At 45.0% G+C, this 21,095-nt stretch overlaps 1 protein-coding gene across 3 annotated transcripts in view; it reads right to left on the bottom strand.

The window, feature by feature from the left end:
- The window catches only part of LOC126092043 (coiled-coil domain-containing protein 186-like), a 211,611-nt gene extending 190,816 nt beyond the window's left edge, over positions 1-20,795 (bottom strand). For 2 of the 3 annotated variants that reach the window (XM_049907448.1, XM_049907449.1), the window contains exons 1-2: positions 19,820-20,795; positions 13,268-13,475 (exon numbers count right to left, since the gene is read on the bottom strand). In XM_049907448.1, coding sequence (XP_049763405.1) covers positions 13,268-13,475; positions 19,820-20,490 — 879 coding nt within the window. In that variant the 5' untranslated portion in view covers positions 20,491-20,795. The remainder of the gene's footprint in view (positions 1-13,267; positions 13,476-19,819) is intronic. The other variant, XM_049907450.1, reaches the window with a different exon arrangement.
- Positions 20,796-21,095: the final 300 nt, after the last annotated feature.

The raw sequence follows: 21,095 nt of genomic DNA, 5'->3' as shown, positions 1-21,095 counted from the left end.
TCTGAAGCCACTTAAGATCACCACATCAGTATTTATGATATTCATAACATTGAACAATTTTTTTATGTGAATTAAAAGTACTCCATGTGAAACAAAACCTATTTACGGTCTTATAATTTTATACTTTATATTTAAGCATGAACTGAAAGAGGAGTCAGTAAGGAGACTTTTTATCACTAAAACTATTCTCAATAGCTCGTGGGGAAGTTTCCTGATTTTAAACTCAGAAAATGAAGAAGTAATATGTGACAATAACATATCTGAACAATCTTTGTTAGCAACTTCAACAACTAGTTGGTTGGTTGGTTTGGGGGGATTAAAGGGACCAGACTGCGACGGTCATCGGTCCCTTTTTTCAAAAAAAAAGGTAAAACCACCCAAAGAGAATAAAAAAAAACGAACAACAGGAAAGACGTCAGACGACACAGGACAAGAAATACTCCTACAGAGATCAGACGAAACAAATTAAAATCACACAGAGTGTGACAGTGGTTGGCCGACCATAGAGATAAAAAGGAAAAGCCAACCACCGAGATCACATTAAAAACTCAGCGTAAAATCGTAGGCCAATGGCCAGAATCAACACAAAAGAACAGAACAAACACTCAGATGAAAGAATAAAAACTCCCTGCCCTAATAAAACGTAAAACTAAGGCAGCCATACCAGGGTCATCACATAAGAGGGCAGGGAGAGTATCAGGCAGCGCAAATGTCTGCCTGACCACAGCTAAAAGGGGGCAGGCCAACAAAATGTGGGCCACTGTCAAAGCCGCCCCGCAGCGACATACAGGAGGGTCCTCCCGGCGCAGTAAATAACTGTGTGTCAGGTGGGAGTGGCCAATGCGGAGCCGACAAAGGACGACAGAGTCCCTGCGGTTGGCTCGCAGGGATGACTGCCACACAGTCGTCGTCTCCTTGATTGCACGGAGTTTATTGGGCATGATCCGATTGCGCCATTCAGCGTCCCAAAGCGCAAAAACTTTTCGGCGGAGGACTGCCCGCAAATCAGTCTCTGGGAGGCCAACGTCCAGAGACTGTTTACTCGTGGCCTCTTTCGCCAGGCGGTCAACATGTTCATTGCCCGGGATACCGACATGACCGGGGGTCCACACAAAGACCACAGAGCGGCCGCAACGCGCAAGAGTATGCAGGGACTCATGGATAGCCATCACCAGACGAGAACGAGGAAAACACTGGTCGAGAGCTCGTAAACCGCTCAGGGAATCGCTACAGATAACGAAGGACTCACCTGAGCAGGAGCGGATATACTCTAGGGCACGAAAGATGGCGACTAGCTCAGCAGTGTAAACGCTGCAGCCAGCCGCCAAGGACCGTTGTTCGGAATGGTCCCCTAGAGTTAGCGCATACCCGACACGACCAGCAACCATCGAACCGTCGGTGTAAACAATTCCAGAGCCCTGATACTTGGCCAGGATGGAATAAAAGCGGCGGCGGAAGGCCTCTGGAGGAACCGAGTCCTTCGAGCCCTGTGCCAAGTCGAGCCGAAGGCAAGGGCGAGGAACACACCACGGGGGTGTACGCAGAGGCGCCCGGAAAGGAGGTGGAACTGGGAAAAACCCAAGCCCGCAGAGAAGCTCCTTGATGCGTACGGCGATCGGACAACCCGACCGGGGCCGACGGTCTGGCAGATGGACGACTGACTGCGGGAACAGGACACGATAATTTGGATGCCCGGGCAAGCTAAAAACATGGGCAGCATAAGCGGCCAGCAAACGTTGGCGTCGGAACCGCAGTGGAGGTACACCTGCCTCCACTAGGACGCTGTCCACAGGGCTGGTGCGGAAAGCACCAGTGGCAAGGCGTATCCCGCTGTGGAGAATTGGGTCCAGCACCCGCAACGCAGATGGGGATGCTGAGCCATAAGCTAGGCACCCATAATCCAGGCGAGACTGGATTAACGCCTGGTAGAGCCGCAACAGGGTAGATCGGTCGGCGCCCCAGCGGGTGTGGCTCAAGCATCTCAGAGCGTTTAGATGCCGCCAACACGTCTGTTTAAGCTGCCGGATATGAGGCAGCCAAGTCAACCGGGCATCAAAAAGGACACCCAAAAACCTGTGGGTCTCCACCACAGCTAGAAGTTCGTCGGCAAGATAAAGCCACGGCTCAGGATGGACCGTTCGGCGCCGGCAGAAATGCATAACGCGAGTCTTGGCTGCCGAAAACTGAAAACCACGCGCTACAGCCCAAGACTGCGCCTTGCGGATTGCGCCCTGTAGCTGACGTTCAGCTGCTGCAATGCTAATAGAACTATAGTAAAGACAGAAGTCGTCAGCATACAGGGAAGCGGAGACAGAATTTCCCACTGCCGCAGCGAGACCGTTTATTGCAATTAAAAACAGGCAGACACTGAGGACAGAGCCCTGGGGTACCCCGTTCTCCTGGACGAGGGAGGAACTATACGAGGCCGCGACTTGCACGCGGAAGGTACGATACGACAGAAAATTTCTGATAAAGATCGGCAGAGGGCCCCGAAGACCCCATCCATGAAGCGTAGAAAGGATGTGATGACGCCATGTCGTATCGTACGCCTTCCGCATGTCGAAAAAGACAGCGACCAGGTGCTGACGGCGGGCAAAGGCTGTACGGATGGCCGACTCAAGGCTCACCAGATTGTCGGTGGCGGAGCGGCCTTTACGGAACCCACCCTGAGACGGAGCCAGAAGGCCCCGAGACTCCAGCACCCAATTTAAGCGCCGGCTCACCATCCGTTCAAGCAACTTGCAAAGAACGTTGGTGAGACTAATGGGACGGTAGCTGTCCACCTCCAGAGGGTTCTTTCCAGGTTTCAAAATGGGGATGACAATACTTTCCCGCCATTGCGACGGAAACTCACCCTCGACCCAGAGACGGTTGTAAAGGTCGAGGAGGCGTCGCTTGCAGTCCACTGAAAGGTGTTTCAGCATCTGACAGTGGATGCGATCTGGCCCGGGAGCGGTATCAGGGCAAGCGGCAAGGGCACTCTGAAATTCCCACTCACTGAATGGAGCGTTGTAGGGTTCAGAAGCGTTGGTGCGAAAAGAAAGGCTCCGACGTTCCATCCGCTCTTTAATGGAGCGGAAGGCCTGGGGGTAATTCGCAGAAGCGGAACTCATAGCAAAATGCTCTGCTAAGCGGGTTGCAATGACGTCGGAGTCAGTACAAACTGCTCCATGCAGTGAGAGCGCAGGGACGCTGGCAGGGGTCCGATAGCCGAAGACCCGTCGAATCTTGGCCCAGACCTGCGATGGAGTGACATGGAGGCCAATGGTCGACACATACCGCTCCCAGCACTCCTTCTTGCCTTGGCGGATAAGGAGGCGGGCCCGCGCACGCAGCCGTTTGAAGGCAATAAGGTGGTCCATGGAGGGATGTCGCTTGTGACGCTGGAGCGCCCGCCGGCGATCTTTAATCGCTTCAGCGATCTCAGGCGACCACCAAGGCACAGCCCTCCGCCGAGGGGACCCAGAAGAACGGGGAATGGCAGACTCGGCGGCAGTGACGATGCCGGCGGTGACCGATGTAACCACCGCATCAATGGCATCAGTTGAGAGAGGCTCAATAGCGGCAGTGGAGGAGAACAAGTCCCAGTCAGCCTTATTCATAGCCCATCTGCTAGGGCGCCCAGAAGAGAGACGCTGTGGTAGTGACAGAAAAATCGGAAAGTGGTCACTACCACACAGGTCGTCATGCACACTCCAGTGGACAGATGGTAAGAGGCTAGGGCTACAGATTGAAAGGTCAATGGCGGAGTAGGTGCCATGCGCCACAGTGAAGTGTGTGGAGGCACCATCATTCAAAATCGAGAGATCGAGCTGCGACAATAAATGCTCAACGGTGGCGCCTCGACCTGTTGCCACTGACCCACCCCACAGAGGGTGATGGGCGTTAAAGTCGCCCAGTAATAAGAAAGGTGGCGGCAATTGGGCTATCAGCGCAGCCAGGACATGCTGCGCGACATCACCCTCCGGTGGAAGGTAAAGACTGCAGACGGTAAGAGCCTGCGGCGTCCACACCCTAACAGCGACAGCCTCTAAAGCTGTTTGTAGAGGGACAGACTCGCTGTGAAGAGAGTTAAGGACATAGATGCAGACGCCGCCAGACACCCTTTCATAAGCTGCTCGGTTCTTATAATAACCCCGATAGCCACGGAGGGCGGGGGTGCGCATTGCTGGAAACCAAGTTTCCTGCAGAGCAATGCAGAGGAAAGGGTGAAGGCTGATAAGTTGGCGGAGCTCAGCTAGATGGTGGAAGAAACCGCTGCAGTTCCACTGGAGGATGGTTTTGTCCATGGCTGAGAAAGGCGTGCCGGGACTGGGACGGCAGATTACGCCGCTGGGTCACCTGCTGCCTCCGATTGAGCACCCGTGCTAGTGCTATTGCTATTCACGGCGTCTGAGGGACCGGCGAGATCGAGGTCCTCAGCGGACGCCAGAATCTCCACCTCGTCCCCAGACGCAGAGCTAGAAGGTTGCGATGGGGTGGCTACCACCGCGCGTTCCTTGGGCTTAGAGCTGCTCTTCTTTGATTTCTCACGCTGCTCCTTGGGTTTAACTGGCTGGGAGGGCTTCACCGATTCAGTCTCCGGGACTGAGGAGGATCGGGAAGCCCTTCGACCTGCAGATTGTGGGCACTTACGCCACTGTCGATCGTCAGCCTTCCCGCCGGTGGAAACCTGGGAAGGGAGGGACCCAAGGGACCCCTTGCGAGCGTGAGAAGCCGAAGAAGTTGGACACTTCTCCGGCTTAGAAGCGGGGACCAACGTCCCCGATGGGGGGGATGGGGTTGCTCCTGAGGTAGGTGGCACAGGAGCAACCCGGTGGGTAGAGCCCCCCACTGGCAAGGGGGCAGGAGGAGTTGTACCACTCGTCGATCCGGCCGGAAGGCCTGAAACTGATGGGGCTAGCACAGGTGTTGTAGCAGCGGCGTAGGAAGTTGTCATTCGCACAGGATGTAATCGGTCGTATTTCCGTTTGGCCTCAGTATAAGTCAGGCGGTCCAGGGTCTTATATTCCATGATTTTGCGCTCTTTCTGGAATATTCTGCAGTCTGGCGAGCAAGGTGAATGGTGCTCCCCGCAGTTGACGCAGATGGGAGGCGGGGCACATGGAGTATCGGGATGAGATGGGCGTCCGCAATCTCGACATGTGAGGCTGGAAGTGCAGCGGGAAGACATATGGCCGAACTTCCAGCACTTGAAGCACCGCATCGGGGGAGGGATATAGGGCTTGACGTCACATCGGTAGACCATCACCTTGACCTTTTCCGGTAACGTATCACCCTCGAAGGCCAAGATGAAGGCACCGGTAGCAACCTGATTGTCCCTCGGACCCCGATGAACGCGCCGGACGAAATGAACACCTCTACGTTCTAAGTTGGCGCGCAGCTCGTCATCAGACTGCAAAAGGAGGTCCCTATGGAAAATAACACCCTGGACCATATTTAAACTCTTATGTGGAGTAATAGTAACGTTAACATCCCCCAACTTGTCACAAGCAAGTAACCTGCGTGACTGGGCGGAGGATGCCGTTTGTATCAGTACTGAGCCAGAGCGCATTTTAGACAAGCCCTCCACCTCCCCAAACTTGTCCTCTAAATGCTCGACGAAGAACTGAGGCTTTGTGGAGAGAAAAGACTCCCCATCAGCTCTCGTGCAAACTAAGAATCGGGGCGAATAACTGTTACCTCCATCCTGGGACTTACGCTCTTCCCACGGCGTGGCCAGGGAGGGGAACGTTTTCGGATCGTACTTCTGAGCATTAAATTGAGCCCGAGAACGCTTAGAGACTGCTGGCGGCTGGCCGCCAGCGAGAGATGATGGACCACGCTTCATTGCGGGTCATCCGCCCTGATGCCACCTACTCCGACCAAGGGCCCTCCCCACGGGCGCCACCCAGCCACAGCAAAGGCCACCTGGCAGGATGGCCGTTGCCGGGAGTCCTGATACCCCAGGAGGATAGGCATCTACTCCTTGGCATATGTGGGGAGTTAACGGCGCAGGCATCAGTAGAGCGATCCCTGTGTTGTCAGGGGGCTACAACCAAGAGGGTACATGGCGGCCCCACCACAACGGACTGGCTACCGTGCTGGATCTTAGGTGCAAAAATGGCCAAGGTCGTCGTCGCAGTTAAAAGAAACACTGCAGAGTGCAGTGTGGTAATCGCCCAAGAGATCGAAAACGAGCGGGACACCATTGCAACGACGAGAAAGACGGCTAAAGGTCTAATTGCACGACGGATACAGTGCACCATGTAAGGCGCCCTTCCCCAATTGGCTCGCTCTTCGGAATAATTTAGAAAGATGGAGGTCAAACCCGAGAGGGGACCATCACATAAGGCCAAAACATGTGAGACTCCTTTTAGTCGCCTCTTACGACAGGCAGGAATACCGCGGGCCTATTCTAACCCCCGAACCCGCAGGGGGCTTCAACAACTAGAAGAATTAAATAGAGAAAGTCTGGTAGTAACAGCACAAAGCAATTACAATGTTACAATAATGCATAATAAATGTACCAGTATCAATAAGAAAGTAGTACAAATTAATGATGAAACTAGGAAACAATTGATGAGTTTTTGTCTTTAGGGCAGTTGAAGGCAACAACTGGATGGACACAAATAACAACTTGATAGTGCTTTTAAAACAGAACTTTCTTTTCCTCCAAAAATTATAAAATAAAAGTTAAAAACCAGTGAGTACTACCAGCTTTGACTTACTTTATTGAAACAGTCATTTGAAGGAGAATATTTTATTGTACTTTTCAGCCTTGAGTGACAAACTTTGTTTCACCTCTGGTTTTGATTGGATGGGACTGATGGGGTAAAGGGGACCAAACTATAAGATTATCGGTCCATCACCCTATATGCATCAGGCTGGGAATAGTCCCAGAGAAGAAGGACAAGACAAATCCTAATACACCCAACTGCAACCGAGAATCAACGAATCCAAGAGATAGAAGCAAGTGGACGTGAGAAAGGGGTGAGAAGGATTAAAGTGGGTGAGTTGCTCCGTCAGAAGGCAGCTCGAGGTCCCCGGGACACATTATGTGGTGGGAAATGCACAATCTGCAACTGACCAGCGTTTTCCTCAACCTACATCACAATAAGAAAACTAGTATTTTCCTCACCCTCCATTACCACAAGCAAATTAGCAATGCAGACAAGTTAATAAAAACTCAGGAAAGAGAACAACGACAATGAGACATTAAAGCAAACAAAATGTAAAAGAACAAGAAGAACAGAAAGGTGGGAGAGCAGAAAGCATGCTGGATCATCAAGCAAGAGCAGCCATAGGGCCCGAGTCACAGCAGGCTATGGGACACTCCTCCAACCCCTCATGTGGTCAACAAGGCCAAAGTGCCCCATGTCACAGAGAGGAGTAGACCCCACTTTCATGAGTAAAATTTAAAACCAAATAAGCCACTTCGGCATCATCTGCTAGCACCAAAGGCAGCATGTCAGCAAGTTTAATATTTCACAATTAGGTAGCCAAAATTAGGGCAGTAAAGTAGGATGTGGTCACTGTCAGATAGGCACCATGCTGGCAGTGGCAGTGGGGTGGATCCTCATATCATGTAATGTTGCTATGTGGCCAATGTGAAGTAGATAGAAAATGGTGGAGTCCTTAGGAGACGTATGAAGGGAAGATTGCTACATGATTGTGGTCCCCTTTACTGCCCACAGTTTGTTTGGAGAAACCAGGGCACATCATTCCATGTTCTAAGCTTCCAACAATTGATGGTGTAGATTTGACTGAAGGTCCAGTTCTGGTACTCCCATCTCGAAAGTATCCCACAAGCCAACTTGGCCAACTGGTCAGAAAGTTCATTCTCTGGGATCCCAACATGATCAGTGGTCCAGGCAAAGAAAACTGACCGCCAACACGATGAAGACCAGGAACAAGATCCTGGATAGTCACAGTCAATGGGTATCAAGGGTAGCAGTGGTTGATAGCCTGAAGGTTACTCATGGAATCAATGCTGATTAAAAACATCTCGGGTGCAAGAATGAACATGACTGACGGCTTGATTGAGGGCCATCAGTTCAATAGCGAATGCACTGCATCCATTTGGCAGAGAGCGTAGTTCGCTGCACTTCGTATGTGTGCAGGCAAAACCAGTTGGTCCGTCAACTGTCAAGTCAACAGTGTATACCACATCCAAACCCAGAAACACTCAAGGATGGCCAGGAACACGCAGCGAAAAACCATCATGGGGTTCACAGTCTTTCAGTCCAAAGGCTAGGTCGAGACAGATCCAAGGACAGGCTACAAATCATGGGGGTATACACAGCCACTCTCTCACAAGAGGTGACAGTGGATGAAGGTGGAGTTCAGAGCAGAGACACTGTCTGAAGTGTGATCCTCACTCCAGTCCTGGTTCTCTGTTACAGGCAGCGCAATGCCTACCAGGAAAAAGAACACGGTAGTTCGGATGCTCAGGGGAGCAGCAAATGTATATCGCATAATTGAGCAGCAGTTGTAGGTACCTGATCCGTAGTGGACAGTACCCAGCCTCTGCAAGTAGGCTGGTTACAGGGCTTGTCACAAGTCACACCTAGCAATGGTGTATCAGGGCCACCATCCACAACGCTGAAGGTGATGCAGAGCCATATGCCAAACTCCAATAATCAAGACAGCACAGGATCAGAACTTTGTAAAGAAACAGAAGTGTAGAGTGGTCTGCACCTTAGCTAGCATTACTGTGGCAGTGAAAAGTATTTACGGTGTGACCAGCACTTTCGCTTAAGTTGGTGAAGATGAGGAAGCCATGTCGCCAACTGGGCGTTGAAGACCAGTCCTAAAAAGTGACAAACTCCACCACATTGAGCAATTGATTGTTGTGGTAGATTTCTGGATGTGGATGGACAGTATGACGGTAACAGAAATGCACGATGCAAGTCTATGCGACCAAAAGTTGAAAGACATGGGTGAGAGCCCATGACTGTGCCTTTTATACGGCACCCTGCAGTCAGTGTCCAGCAACACCTACAGTTGAGGAGCAGTAGTAAAAACAAAAATTGTCAGCATAGAGGAAGCGTGACACTGCAGACCCCATAGCTGTAGCAAGACCATTGATAGCCAATAGAAAAAGGGGCACACTCAACATGAAGCCCTATGGGACCTCATTCTCTTGTATATTAGGGGAGATGGGGGGGGGGGGGGGGGGGCTACTGTGGGAAGCAACAAGCTGAAGATGGAAAGCATGGCACTATAAGATGTTCCATGCAAAACTCGGAAGCAGACCCCTGCGACAGCACTCATGTAGGATATTTAGGATGTGGTGACCCATTTGATGCCACAAGCCTTTTGTAAATCAAAGAAGACACCAATGATGTGTTGACAGCAGGCAAAAGCCATCCAGACAGCAGATTCCAGGCAGACCAAATTGTCAGCAGTAAAACAGCCTTGCTGAAAAGCATCCTGTGACAGAGCCAAAAGGCCCCAAGACTCAAGGTTCTAACACAGCCAGTGGCTAACCATACATTCAAGCAACTTGTAGATAACATTAGTGAGACTAATTGGATGATAGCTTCCATCTCAAGGGGTGTTTACCAGATTTGAGAACCAGGACTATCATGCTGAGATGGAAACTCACCCTCACTCCAGATATGGTTGAAAATGTCTAGGACATGACACTAGCAATACGACAGGTTTTTGAGCATCTGAGTGTGGAGAAATTTCCAACTCCTACAGTTATGTCAAGACAATGGGCTGGAGCACTAGAGAATTCCCACTCACTGAATGGAGCATTTTATGGCTCCAGGCGTGCAGAGAAACGTAAGAAAATTACGGACATGTCCGAAAGAACAGATACCATCTTAATATATATACAGTTAAGGCTCACTGGCCACTTGACCATCTTCTTCTTCTGAGCAAATGTACAAACTGTGCCCGAACTCTTACGGGAATCGGCAACTCGCTGCGAGTAATGAGTATAATGCGCGGGGGCACTACGAATGCAGTGCGGAACAATACGGTGAGAATGTGGGTTTCGCGAGAGGTGTGCCAGCGATAAATCCCTGCAGTCGCGCTATCCTCTGTGTCCTCAGTGCTCAGATGGATGCCATGTAAGCAGGAGATCCCTGGTCGAGTCCCAGTCAGGGCACACATTTCCATCTGCCCCCGTTGACGTATGTCAATGCCTGTAAGCAGCTGTTGTTGTTGTTGTTGTCTTCAGTCCTGAGACTGGTTTGATGCAGCTCTCCATGCTACTCTATCCTGTGCAAGCTTCTTCATCTCCCAGTGACTACTGCAACCTACATCCTTCTGAATCTGCTTAGTGTATTCATCTCTTGGTCTCCCTCTACGATTTTTACCCTCCACGCTGCCCTCCAATACTAAATTGGTGATCCCTTGATGCCTCAGAAAATGTCCTACCAACTGATCCCTTCTTGTAGTCAAGTTGTGCCACAAACTTCTCTTATCCCCTATCCTATTCAATACCTCCTCATTAGTTATGTGATCTACCCATCTAATCTGCAGCATTCTTCTGCAGCATCACATTTCAAAAGCTTCTATTCTCTTCTTGACCAAACTATTTATCATCCATGTTTCACTTCCATACATGGCTACACTCCATACAAATACTTTCAGAAACGACTTCCTGACACTTAAATTTATTCTCGATGTTAACAAATTTCTCTTCTTCGGAAACCCTTTCCTTGTCAATGCCAGTCTACATTTTATATCCTCTCTACTTCGACCATCATCGGTTATTTTGCTCCCCAAATAGCAAAACTCCTTTACTACTTTAAGTGTCTCATTTCCTAATCTAATTCCCTCAGCATCACCCGACTTAATTCCACTACATTCCATTATCCTCATTTTGCTTTTGCTGATGTTCATCTTATATCCTCCTTTCAAGACACTATCCATTCCCTTCAACTGCTCTTCCAAGTCCTTTGCTGTCTCTGACAGAATTACAATGTCATCGGTGAACCTCACAGTTTTTATTTCTTCTCCATGGATTTTAATACCTACTCCGAATTTTTCTTTTGTTTCCTTCACTGCTTGCTCAATATACAGATTGAATAACATCGGGAGAGGCTACAACCCTGTCTCACTCCCTTCCTAACCACTGCTTCCCTTTCGTGTCCCTCAACTCTTATAACTGCCATCTGGTTTCTGTAAAAATTGTAAATAGCCTTTCGCTCCCTGAATTTTACCCCTGCCACCTTTAGAATTTGAAAGAGAGTATTCCAGTCAACATTGTCAAAAACTTTCTCTAAGTCTACAAATGCTAGAAAAGTAGGTTTGCCTGGAGCAAAGTAGACATAACAACTCATCCCGAAAGTGTTCTACTGAATTCAGTTGGGACTCTGGGCGGGCTAGCCAGTCCATCACAAAAATGTTACTGCCCACAAATCATTGCCTCACAGATGCTGTTTTATGATAGGGCACAGTGTCATGCTGGTACAATCAATCATAGCACACAAGATGTTCCTCTGTTAAGTAGTACACAATGCTATCAAAGGTATCCCTACCCTTCCACATTTAGTGCTTTCTTAAGTGCAGTAGGGGGAGTATAACCACAAAAAACACCTTTACATATTTGCCCAACCCAAGCCCATCCACGAGATTGACAAAGGGTATAAACACCCACTATAAAGGGGTGTCACTCTTTACACCACCTCAAGCGCCGTTAAGCTTACCAATGAAATGTGTGGTTTAAGAGGAGCTACACGACCACTGTACCCCATTCTTTTTAACTCCCCATGCACAGTCACTGTGGTAGCTGAACTGCTTGTAGCACTTGGAAACTTGCAACTGATTCCCTCTGCTGATTTCATGCAATTTTTACAACCACCGTTAACAAAGCTCAACAGTCCTACTCTGTCAGTACATAAGGTCTACCTGGTCTTGTTTTAGCTGTGACTGTTCCTTCACATTTCCACATAACAATCATATTACCAATAGCCAACTTGGGCAACTTTAGGAGGGTTGAAATGTTTGTGATGGATTTGTTACTTAAATGATGTCCAATGACTAGTCCATGTTCAATGTCATTGAGCTCTCCCTACTTACCCAGTCTTCTGTTACTGCTTCTCTGATGACAATACAATACTCCCTGCCTCCTCCTATACTGGTGGGTCCACCTCTCGTGATATCTAGTGATGAATCCCACATTATGTAGGGGTGTTCAGAAACTTTTGATCAGATAGTAACATAGTGCATACAATTCTGCTCTCTCTATATATATGACTTACTAGACAGTTCTCTTTGCTTATAATAGCAAATCAAAATCAGTGATGAAACAACAGAATTCCTATTAGAAGAAGCAAATAAAACTCTCAAAGATGTTTACAATTGGACAGTATGCAGGCATAATAGATTAAAATTGAACACGAGAAAAACAAACAGTTCGCACTTCAGCATAAAGAGGGAACATAAATGTTGAATTAAGTGTAAATGATAAATCTGTAGATCGTGTAACAAGCACACAGTTTCTGCAGATGAACATTGTCAATTAACATGGAATGGGCACAAAGATGCTGGCAAAAAGACTGCCATCAGCATGTCTTCCAGTTGTTAAGACACCAATCTTATATTTGGGAATGGGACTTGTTCTGTCCGGCCATCCTGATTAAGGTTTTCATAATTTTCCTAAATCATTTTAGAAAAATGCTGGGATAGTTCCTTCAGCAATGCCGTGGCCCACCACCTCTCCTATCCTCATAAAGTATACTTTTATATTCTTTGTGTATGTATATTTTTTGAGGTATTAATTTTAATTGTATTATAATCACAAATCCTTTATCATTGTGAAATGATTCCTGTATAAATGAGTAAAAGAAACAGAAATTATGCACACAGGATCAGGTAACAGAGCATGGTCCAGCACCTGCTTGTCACTGTACAACTCTTTTCTGTCCAATGGTTCTACACATGCAGCACCTCGTGTGGGAGCCAAAATAATATCATATGGCAACCCATTACCCAAATACCAAAATTCAGCCATCTTTGGAGCTTTCGTGTTGTTGAGGATCACTGGTAGCAGTTTTTGTGGTTGCAATTTGACAACTTTCCTTAGATTGAGCTTGGCATACCACTGACATTTCTGGTCATGCAAGAGAAGGCACTGAGATCTCCTCATATGGTTTTGGTACACTGTTCTACACATACTCCGAATTTTACTTCCTGTGTCTTTTCTTTCTAGATACTAACATTATTGCATACATTAAAATATTTGTATGTTTTTATTCCATAATGCATTACGGCTTACTTTGTGGATGACATCCACAGCAGTAACATTTATAAAAAGAACAGTACTTACTTTGTCTAATTTTTCTTGGAGATCACGTATAACAGAAGACTGCTGTTTTGCTGTGGCTTCTGCCTGCACTGCCTGTTGTTTTGATGTTTGTTCTGCTCGCTGTAGATCAGTTTTGTACTGCAATATAGATTTTTCCAGTGCCTCCAACTGAACAACATATATCTCATGGGATCTGTCTGCTTGTAATCGCTGATTCTCACTTTCTAATCTAATAAGAAATGTAAAAATAAACTAAATAATTACATTTATTTATTCATAGAACAGCTACAAATGTTTAAAAACTAAGAGAGGAAGGAAAGAATCACCCTTATTCCATCAATTGACATAAATTACAACTACATATATATAAAGTTAGATGAAGTATACAAGTATTATACGTTACCCTTCTGAGGCTAAATGAAGTATTTACATGTGTCTTCTGAGCCTCTCTCAGCATATCTGACACTTCTGTTTTTGATCTACACAAAACTGTAGCTAGTCATGGATTTAATTACATTACACCCAGTCAAAAAATTAACCTAACAATTTTTTTTATTTACTGAGATTTTCCTCAATACAAAGGTTTTTCTCCAACATAACAAACACCTGGAAATTATTACATCTTTCGCAAAGATCTTAATTTATCTCCTTAGGATGTCCCTCCATGTGTTTCAATCTTGTGTATCTTCTTCCTCTGTGCCAAGTCTTCTCATTGTTAATTGTACGTTTTCGAGCCAGGTGGTTATAGGGCGCCCTCTCTTCTTCTTCCCTTCTGGTTCCCATTACAGGATCATATTCGGAATTCTGGCTTCCTCCATTCTCCTTACATGGCTGTACCATTGTAACTTCCTTCTATCCATCACATCATGTATTCTTTCTCTAACTTCCATTCTTTTTACTATTAAATCATTCCTTACTTTCTCTTTTCTAGAAAGTCTTGCTGATCTTCTAAAGAAGTCCGTTTCTACTGCTTGCAGCTTTCTTAGGTGTTTCAGATTTGTAGTCCAAGTCTCCACTCCACACAACTATGACCTCTAGTATTAATTTATATGTGATCTTTTTGGTTTGGTTTATTATATTTCTGCTCCATAAGATTGAGCAGAGCATCCCAATGACCTTCCCTTCCTCTGCTAATTTTTTTATTAATTTCTACCTCTGATTTTCCCTGCAACTCTAAAATGGATCCCAAATAACAGAAAGTATTGACCTTTTTAATTTTCTTTCCCTCTATGTATAAGTCATCTGGATCATTAGTGAGGTATTCTGTTTTCTGGTAATTAATCTTCAATCCCCAGTTTCTGTATTCCATTGCTGATTGGTTACACATATAATTTGCATCCTCCCCATCTTGTGCTATAACTACTTGATCATCAGCAAATAGCAGTCGATGTAAATAAATCCCATCTTTCATTTCTAGTCCCAACCCATTGCATTTACGAGACCATATCTTCAGACTGACATCTACACTCCTGGAAATGGAAAAAAGAACACATTGACACCGGTGTGTCAGACCCACCATACTTGCTCCGGACACTGCGAGAGGGCTGTACAAGCAATGATCACACGCACGGCACAGCGGACACACCAGGAACCGCGGTGTTGGCCGTCGAATGGCGCTAGCTGCGCAGCATTTGTGCACCGCCGCCGTCAGTGTCAGCCAGTTTGCCGTGGCATACGGAGCTCCATCGCAGTCTTTAACACTGGTAGCATGCCGCGACAGCGTGGACGTGAACAGTATGTGCAGTTGACGGACTTTGAGCGAGGGCGTACAGTGGGCATGCGGGAGGCCGGGTGGACGTATCGCCGAATTGCTCAACACGTGGGGCGTGAGGTCTCCACAGTACATCGATGTTGTCGCCAGTGGTCGGCGGAAGGTGCACGTGCCCGTCGACCTGGGACCGGACCGCAGCGACGCACGGATGCACGCCAAGACCGTAGGATCCTACGCAGTGCCGTAGGGGACCGCACCGCCACTTCCCAGCAAATTAGGGACACTGTTGCTCCTGGGGTATCGGCGAGGACCATTCGCAACCGTCTCCATGAAGCTGGGCTACGGTCCCGCACACCGTTAGGCCGTCTTCCACTCACGCCCCAACATCGTGCAGCCCGCCTCCAGTGGTGTCGCGACAGGCGTGAATGGAGGGACGAATGGAGACGTGTCGCCTTCAGCGATGAGAGTCGCTTCTGCCTTGGTGCCAATGATGGTCGTATGCGTGTTTGGCGCCGTGCAGGTGAGCGCCACAATCAGGACTGCATACGACTGAGGCACACAGGGCCAACACCCGGCATCATGGTGTGGGGAGCGATCTCCTACACTGGCCGTACACCACTGGTGATCGTCGAGGGCACACTGAATAGTGCACGGTACATCCAAACCGTCATCGAACCCATCGTTCTACCATTCCTAGACCGGCAAGGGAACTTGCTGTTCCAACAGGACAATGCACGTCCGCATGTATCCCGTGCCACCCAACGTGCTCTAGAAGGTGTAAGTCAACTACCCTGGCCAGCAAGATCTCCGGATCTGTCCCCCATTGAGCATGTTTGGGACTGGATGAAGCGTCGTCTCACGCAGTCTGCACGTCCAGCACGAACGCTGGTCCAACTGAGGCGCCAGGTGGAAATGGCATGGCAAGCCGTTCCACAGGACTACATCCAGCACCTCTACGATCGTCTCCATGGGAGAATAGCAGCCTGCATTGCTGCGAAAGGTGGATATACACTGTACTAGTGCCGACATTGTGCATGCTCTGTTGCCTGTGTCTATGTGCCTGCGGTTCTGTCAGTGTGATCATGTGATGTATCTGACCCCAGGAATGTGTCAATAAAGTTTCCCCTTCCTGGGACAATGACTTCACGGTGTTCTTATTTCAATTTCCAGGAGTGTATATAGATTTTAAATAATGTTGGTGACATGGGGCAGCCTTATAACATACACTTTTTTGTTCTAAATTTCTGTGAAAGGGTACTACCAGTTTTCACTTTATTTATGTTATCTTTATATATTTCTTTAATTACTTTAAAGGACCTTTTGTATGTCAAATGTAATGCTCTCCAAGTTTTCTTGGGTCTGTATCATATGCTTTTACTAAATCTATGAAAATTAATTCTGTTTTTTAATTTTTCTCTCTGTTTCCTTAAGCTCTTTTGTAATGTGAAAATATGGTCTATGCATGATCTACCAGCTGTGAAGCCACATCGTTCTTCCTGGATTTTAAAATTTATTTCCAGCTTCTTTTTTAATTATTTTCCCAAAAATTCTCATTAAATTGTTTATAACACAAATTCCTCGGTAGTTCAAGCAGCTTCTGCGATCCCCTTTCTTAAATATAGTATTAATATAGCCCAGCTTTATTTCCTTGGGTATTGAATCTCCATGTAACATTTAGTTGAATAACTGTGTTATTTGTTACACGATTTTGTCACCACCATATTTTAAGAGCTCCATATTGATACTGCCTGGTCCAGGTGATTTACCATTCTTCACTTTTCTTAGTACCTTACGCACCTCAGTTTCTAAAACTTCGATCTCCTGCCCTTTCTGCTCCTTTTCTTCCACTGTTCCTTCCTAGACATACTCTTCTCTACCCTCATTCAATAATTTCCAGAAAGATTCTTCTCATTCTTTTGGTGTTATCAGCTGAAGATTGGTATTGCCTTTTGTCAAAGTCCTTTTAATACTGACCACACTTGTTTTGCTCTCCCAAATCCCAGTTTGCTACTGACACTGGCACATATCCTTTCCCATGCTTCATTCTTTGCTATCCTTTTTTTTCACTTCATTCTTCTTTTCCTTATAAATAGTTCTTGTTACTTCCAATTTATCATTCAGCCACCAGTTGAATGTGTTTCTCTTTTCTTCAACCGCCACTTCTATCTCCTCCGACCACCATTCTGCTGTACGTTTGTGGTTGTTTTCCCTTATACCCAACACCTCTACTCACGAATTTAATTTCATTACAAGCACGCAAAAAAATACACTAACAATAAAAGGAATAAAACATAAAACTATCATAGCCAAGATAGACACAACAGCCTCAGTAGAACAAATTTATATGGTTACTAGTTGCATGGGTAGAGATGAGATTGAATTAATGTAAGATGACATAAAGGATATAATTCCGATCCTTAAGTGATAAGAAAATTCAGCTATGATCGGAGACTGGAATTCAATAGTAGGAGAAATAACAACAGTAGGAGAAAATGTACTGGAGGAAAGAAATGAAAGGGGAAGCCACCTACAGAATGCAACTATCAGCTAAATTAAATTGAGCACTGCTGAGTGAATTAGTTTGGAAAATGAGACCCTGAAAATAGTTGGGTCTAGATGAGTTTTGCTATTTAGGAAGCAAAAATAACAGATAATGTCCTAAGTAGAGAGGATATAAAATACAGACTGGCAATAATAAGAAAAGTCTATTTTCTAACAATGAATATAAATGGAAGAGGCTGTGTGAAGCATAGCCTATCCTTGTATGAAGTGAAATTTTAATGATAAACAGTTCAGTCAAGAGCAGAATGAAAACTATTAACGTTTGGGGCTATAGAAGAATTCTGAAGATTTAATGGGTAGATCAGGTATCTAATGAGAAGATACTGGATCAAATCGGGGAGGAAAGAAATTTATGGCACAACTTGACTAAAAAAAGGAAGTAGTCAATAAAACTACTTCTGCAGCATCAACAACTCATCAATCTGATAACAGAAGAAAGTGTGCGAGGTAAATATGGTAATGGAGACAAACACTTGACTCCATTAAACAAGTTCAAATGAACGTAGACTGCAGTAGTTATGCAGAGATGAAGAGGCTTGCAATGGCTAGATTAGCACGGAATACTGCATCGAACAGTTCTTTGTTAGTCACTTAGTTTGTTAGTTGGTTGAGATGCTAACCAAAGACAACAACAACAACAACAACAACAACAACAACAACAAGAGATAAAATTCTAATATTAATAACTGCAAATAAAAAACATTATCTAGTAAGATGTGACAGAGTAACATATTTTAAGTTGGGGAAAAATAAATCTCACAACCAGACACTAAGGAATGCCAACATTACATGTATCAGCTGTGACCACGAGGAATCATAGTTTTTACTTATACATTAGGTACTACTACTACTATTACTACTACTACTGCCGCTGCCATTATCCCGCACAGACCAAAGAAATGCTCTGTAGAACTAACTATTTTATCACAGACTATCTGATTAGTACAAAAGGTATGCGGTTTATCTAGATTAACACTATCCTTGTTATACACTTATTGCTCTAGGATAAATAAAGACATGATCATGTAAGTTTGTTTAGTTACTTGGTTATCTGTTCCATTGATCAATTGCACGGTACAGTAGCCGTTATGATGTGGAACATGTCAAGTGCACATGAAATGCTCATATGAAACTAGATACATATACATATTTTACAGTACAGTGTTATTTCTATTATTTACCCCATTCCCTTAAATGGCACAACATCCATATGCTACATCCATAGATTTCTTTATTCCCATTCAAGAATTCATCTATGGTATAGAAGGAGTTGCCAAGGAGATATGATTTCAATTTATTTTTGAAGCAATTACTGCTGTCATCACATATTTTATTTCATCTGGTAATCTATCAAAAATTTTTATAGCAGCATATTTTACCCCTTTCTGTGCCAAAAACAGATTGAATAAAGGATAGTGTAAGCCTTTTTTTCTGTTATTATAATCATGAATGTCACTGTTGGTTTTTAAACTGGTCCATGTTGTTAAGAACAAATTTCATTAGTGAGTAAATGTACTGTGAGGCTGTTGTAAGAATTCCCAATCTTTTCAAAAGATGCCTACAAGATGTGCGACTATGAACCCCAAACATTATTCTAATCATTTTCTTTTGAGCAGTGAATACTTTTTGTCTAAGTGTTGAGTTATCCCAAAAAATTATTCCATATGACATCAGAGAGTAACTAATTAGTTACAGAAAACAGACTACCTACTTAATATTACAAAGAATGTTGCATCCTTTTGCAAGGTAGCATTTTTCTGGTAATTTCACTGTAACACATTCAACTTGTATACACGTTAATACTTTCTGACAGTTTAACAGCAGGAAATAATCAATACTAGAAGTTGCCTCATTTTGCCATTGATAACTTCGTTTGTTTTATACTCTTGTAGGTGGGCATTTGTGATGACTAGTAAACAAGGTGACTGAATAAACAGTGTGTCTAACAAAAATTGAAAAAAAAAAATGATTTATATGAAAGACTGTCTCGAAATTTTGGAGATGAATCATAGTCAAGGTCTATTTCACTGTATGACATTAAGGTTGCTAAAAATGTTCCATTTAACAAAGTTGTGGGCATACAGACACAAGGACATTCTACCTTGCGTGTGTCCATGAAAGAACAAGAAAAGATAAACAACAGTAATGTCAGTTCCTCCCCACTGCAGTACTGATAGAAATAACGTATATCAAGTAAAATTCTTGGAGGTAATGACTGTAAACATTTTTTCTGAAAGTGACAGAGGCACAGGAAATAAAATCTTGTTTTTATTGTATGTATATGAGCTGACATTACTTACCTTGATATTTCCGCTTTTAAATTTGTTATAGTTTCACTTAGATGTGTTACTACATTAGAATGGGCCACATCAACACGTTTTGGTAGTTCTTTCTCTCCTTCAGAACTATCACAATTCACTCCGTTAGCACCAGTTACACATTTTCCTACAAGAACTTTCGCAGTCACTCCTTCATTTGAAACTTGTTCACTTTCTTGTTGAATACACACATTATTGTTGTCGTAAACAATGTGTGGAGACGCAACGCAGTCACTCTCCTGCGACATTTCATTATTTTCAGCATTAACATTAGTACTAAAAAAGTGTCTGCTTTCGGGTGATGGACTTAACCTTTCTAATTTTTCTGAGTCGGCATCACTAGCATTACACTTGTTATTCGAATTCAGTGGTGTAATGTTTGCTGACGGATTTACGGATAAGTCAGCTTTTAGCTCTTCATTCTTTTGGTCTTCATACGACGCCAATGTGATGAATTCTGGTGAAGAGTTAGAAGTACTGTTCAGGTTATCCGTTTCACTTTGATCATGCTGAGAGTTATTACACCAATTTAATGCAACCATTTCTGGTGACGAATTACCTGAAATGTCTGACTGTCCTTTACAATTTTCTGAATTGGCATGTAATGTCATGATTTCAGTGTATTCATTATTTTCTTCTCGACAGTGAGACATGTTTCATTTCAGCTAAAAACGAATATTGTAGGCAGCTTACACGCTGTACACTCGTCGGATAACATTACTACAAATATTTTAAATCCATTAAGCACTTCGGCAAACGCTAATTACTTGTCTTTCTGTTACCCTATTGTGATGTCAATATGCTACCATTACGCATTATATAATAACCTCCGACCAACGATGGGCACAGTAATTTGCCACATTAAGACACTACATCTACCTTTTGTGAGAGAAAAAAACTTTCATTTTTTTATCCTAAACTGTAACATAAACATAACCTATATACTAAGTTTTGACAGCCAGAGATGCAGTTCATTGACTGCCACCCTGATGACGTCTACGGTGCTTAGTCGACATCTGTCGATAGTCTACAGCTCCCACCAGCGTTTCCTTTTTATGTAGCTCTTTGACACTCATGACGGATTAAGAAAACAACGTAAAACATAACTTTAGCAACGAGGATTTGATTATGGAACTGGAAAACATACTAAACAGTTAAAATACTATTTTTGATCACCACTTGCGAATCAACCGAAAAGTGCGGTACGGGTTGTTGGCGTTGCCTCGCGGCTGTGTTGTGTTACTAGACGCCGGCATGT

This window comes from Schistocerca cancellata, chromosome 7 (assembly GCF_023864275.1).
Source record: "Schistocerca cancellata isolate TAMUIC-IGC-003103 chromosome 7, iqSchCanc2.1, whole genome shotgun sequence".
NCBI lineage: Eukaryota > Metazoa > Arthropoda > Insecta > Orthoptera > Acrididae > Schistocerca > Schistocerca cancellata.
Note: the sequence above shows the minus strand (reverse complement) of the source record. Positions and strands in the feature narration are given on the sequence as shown.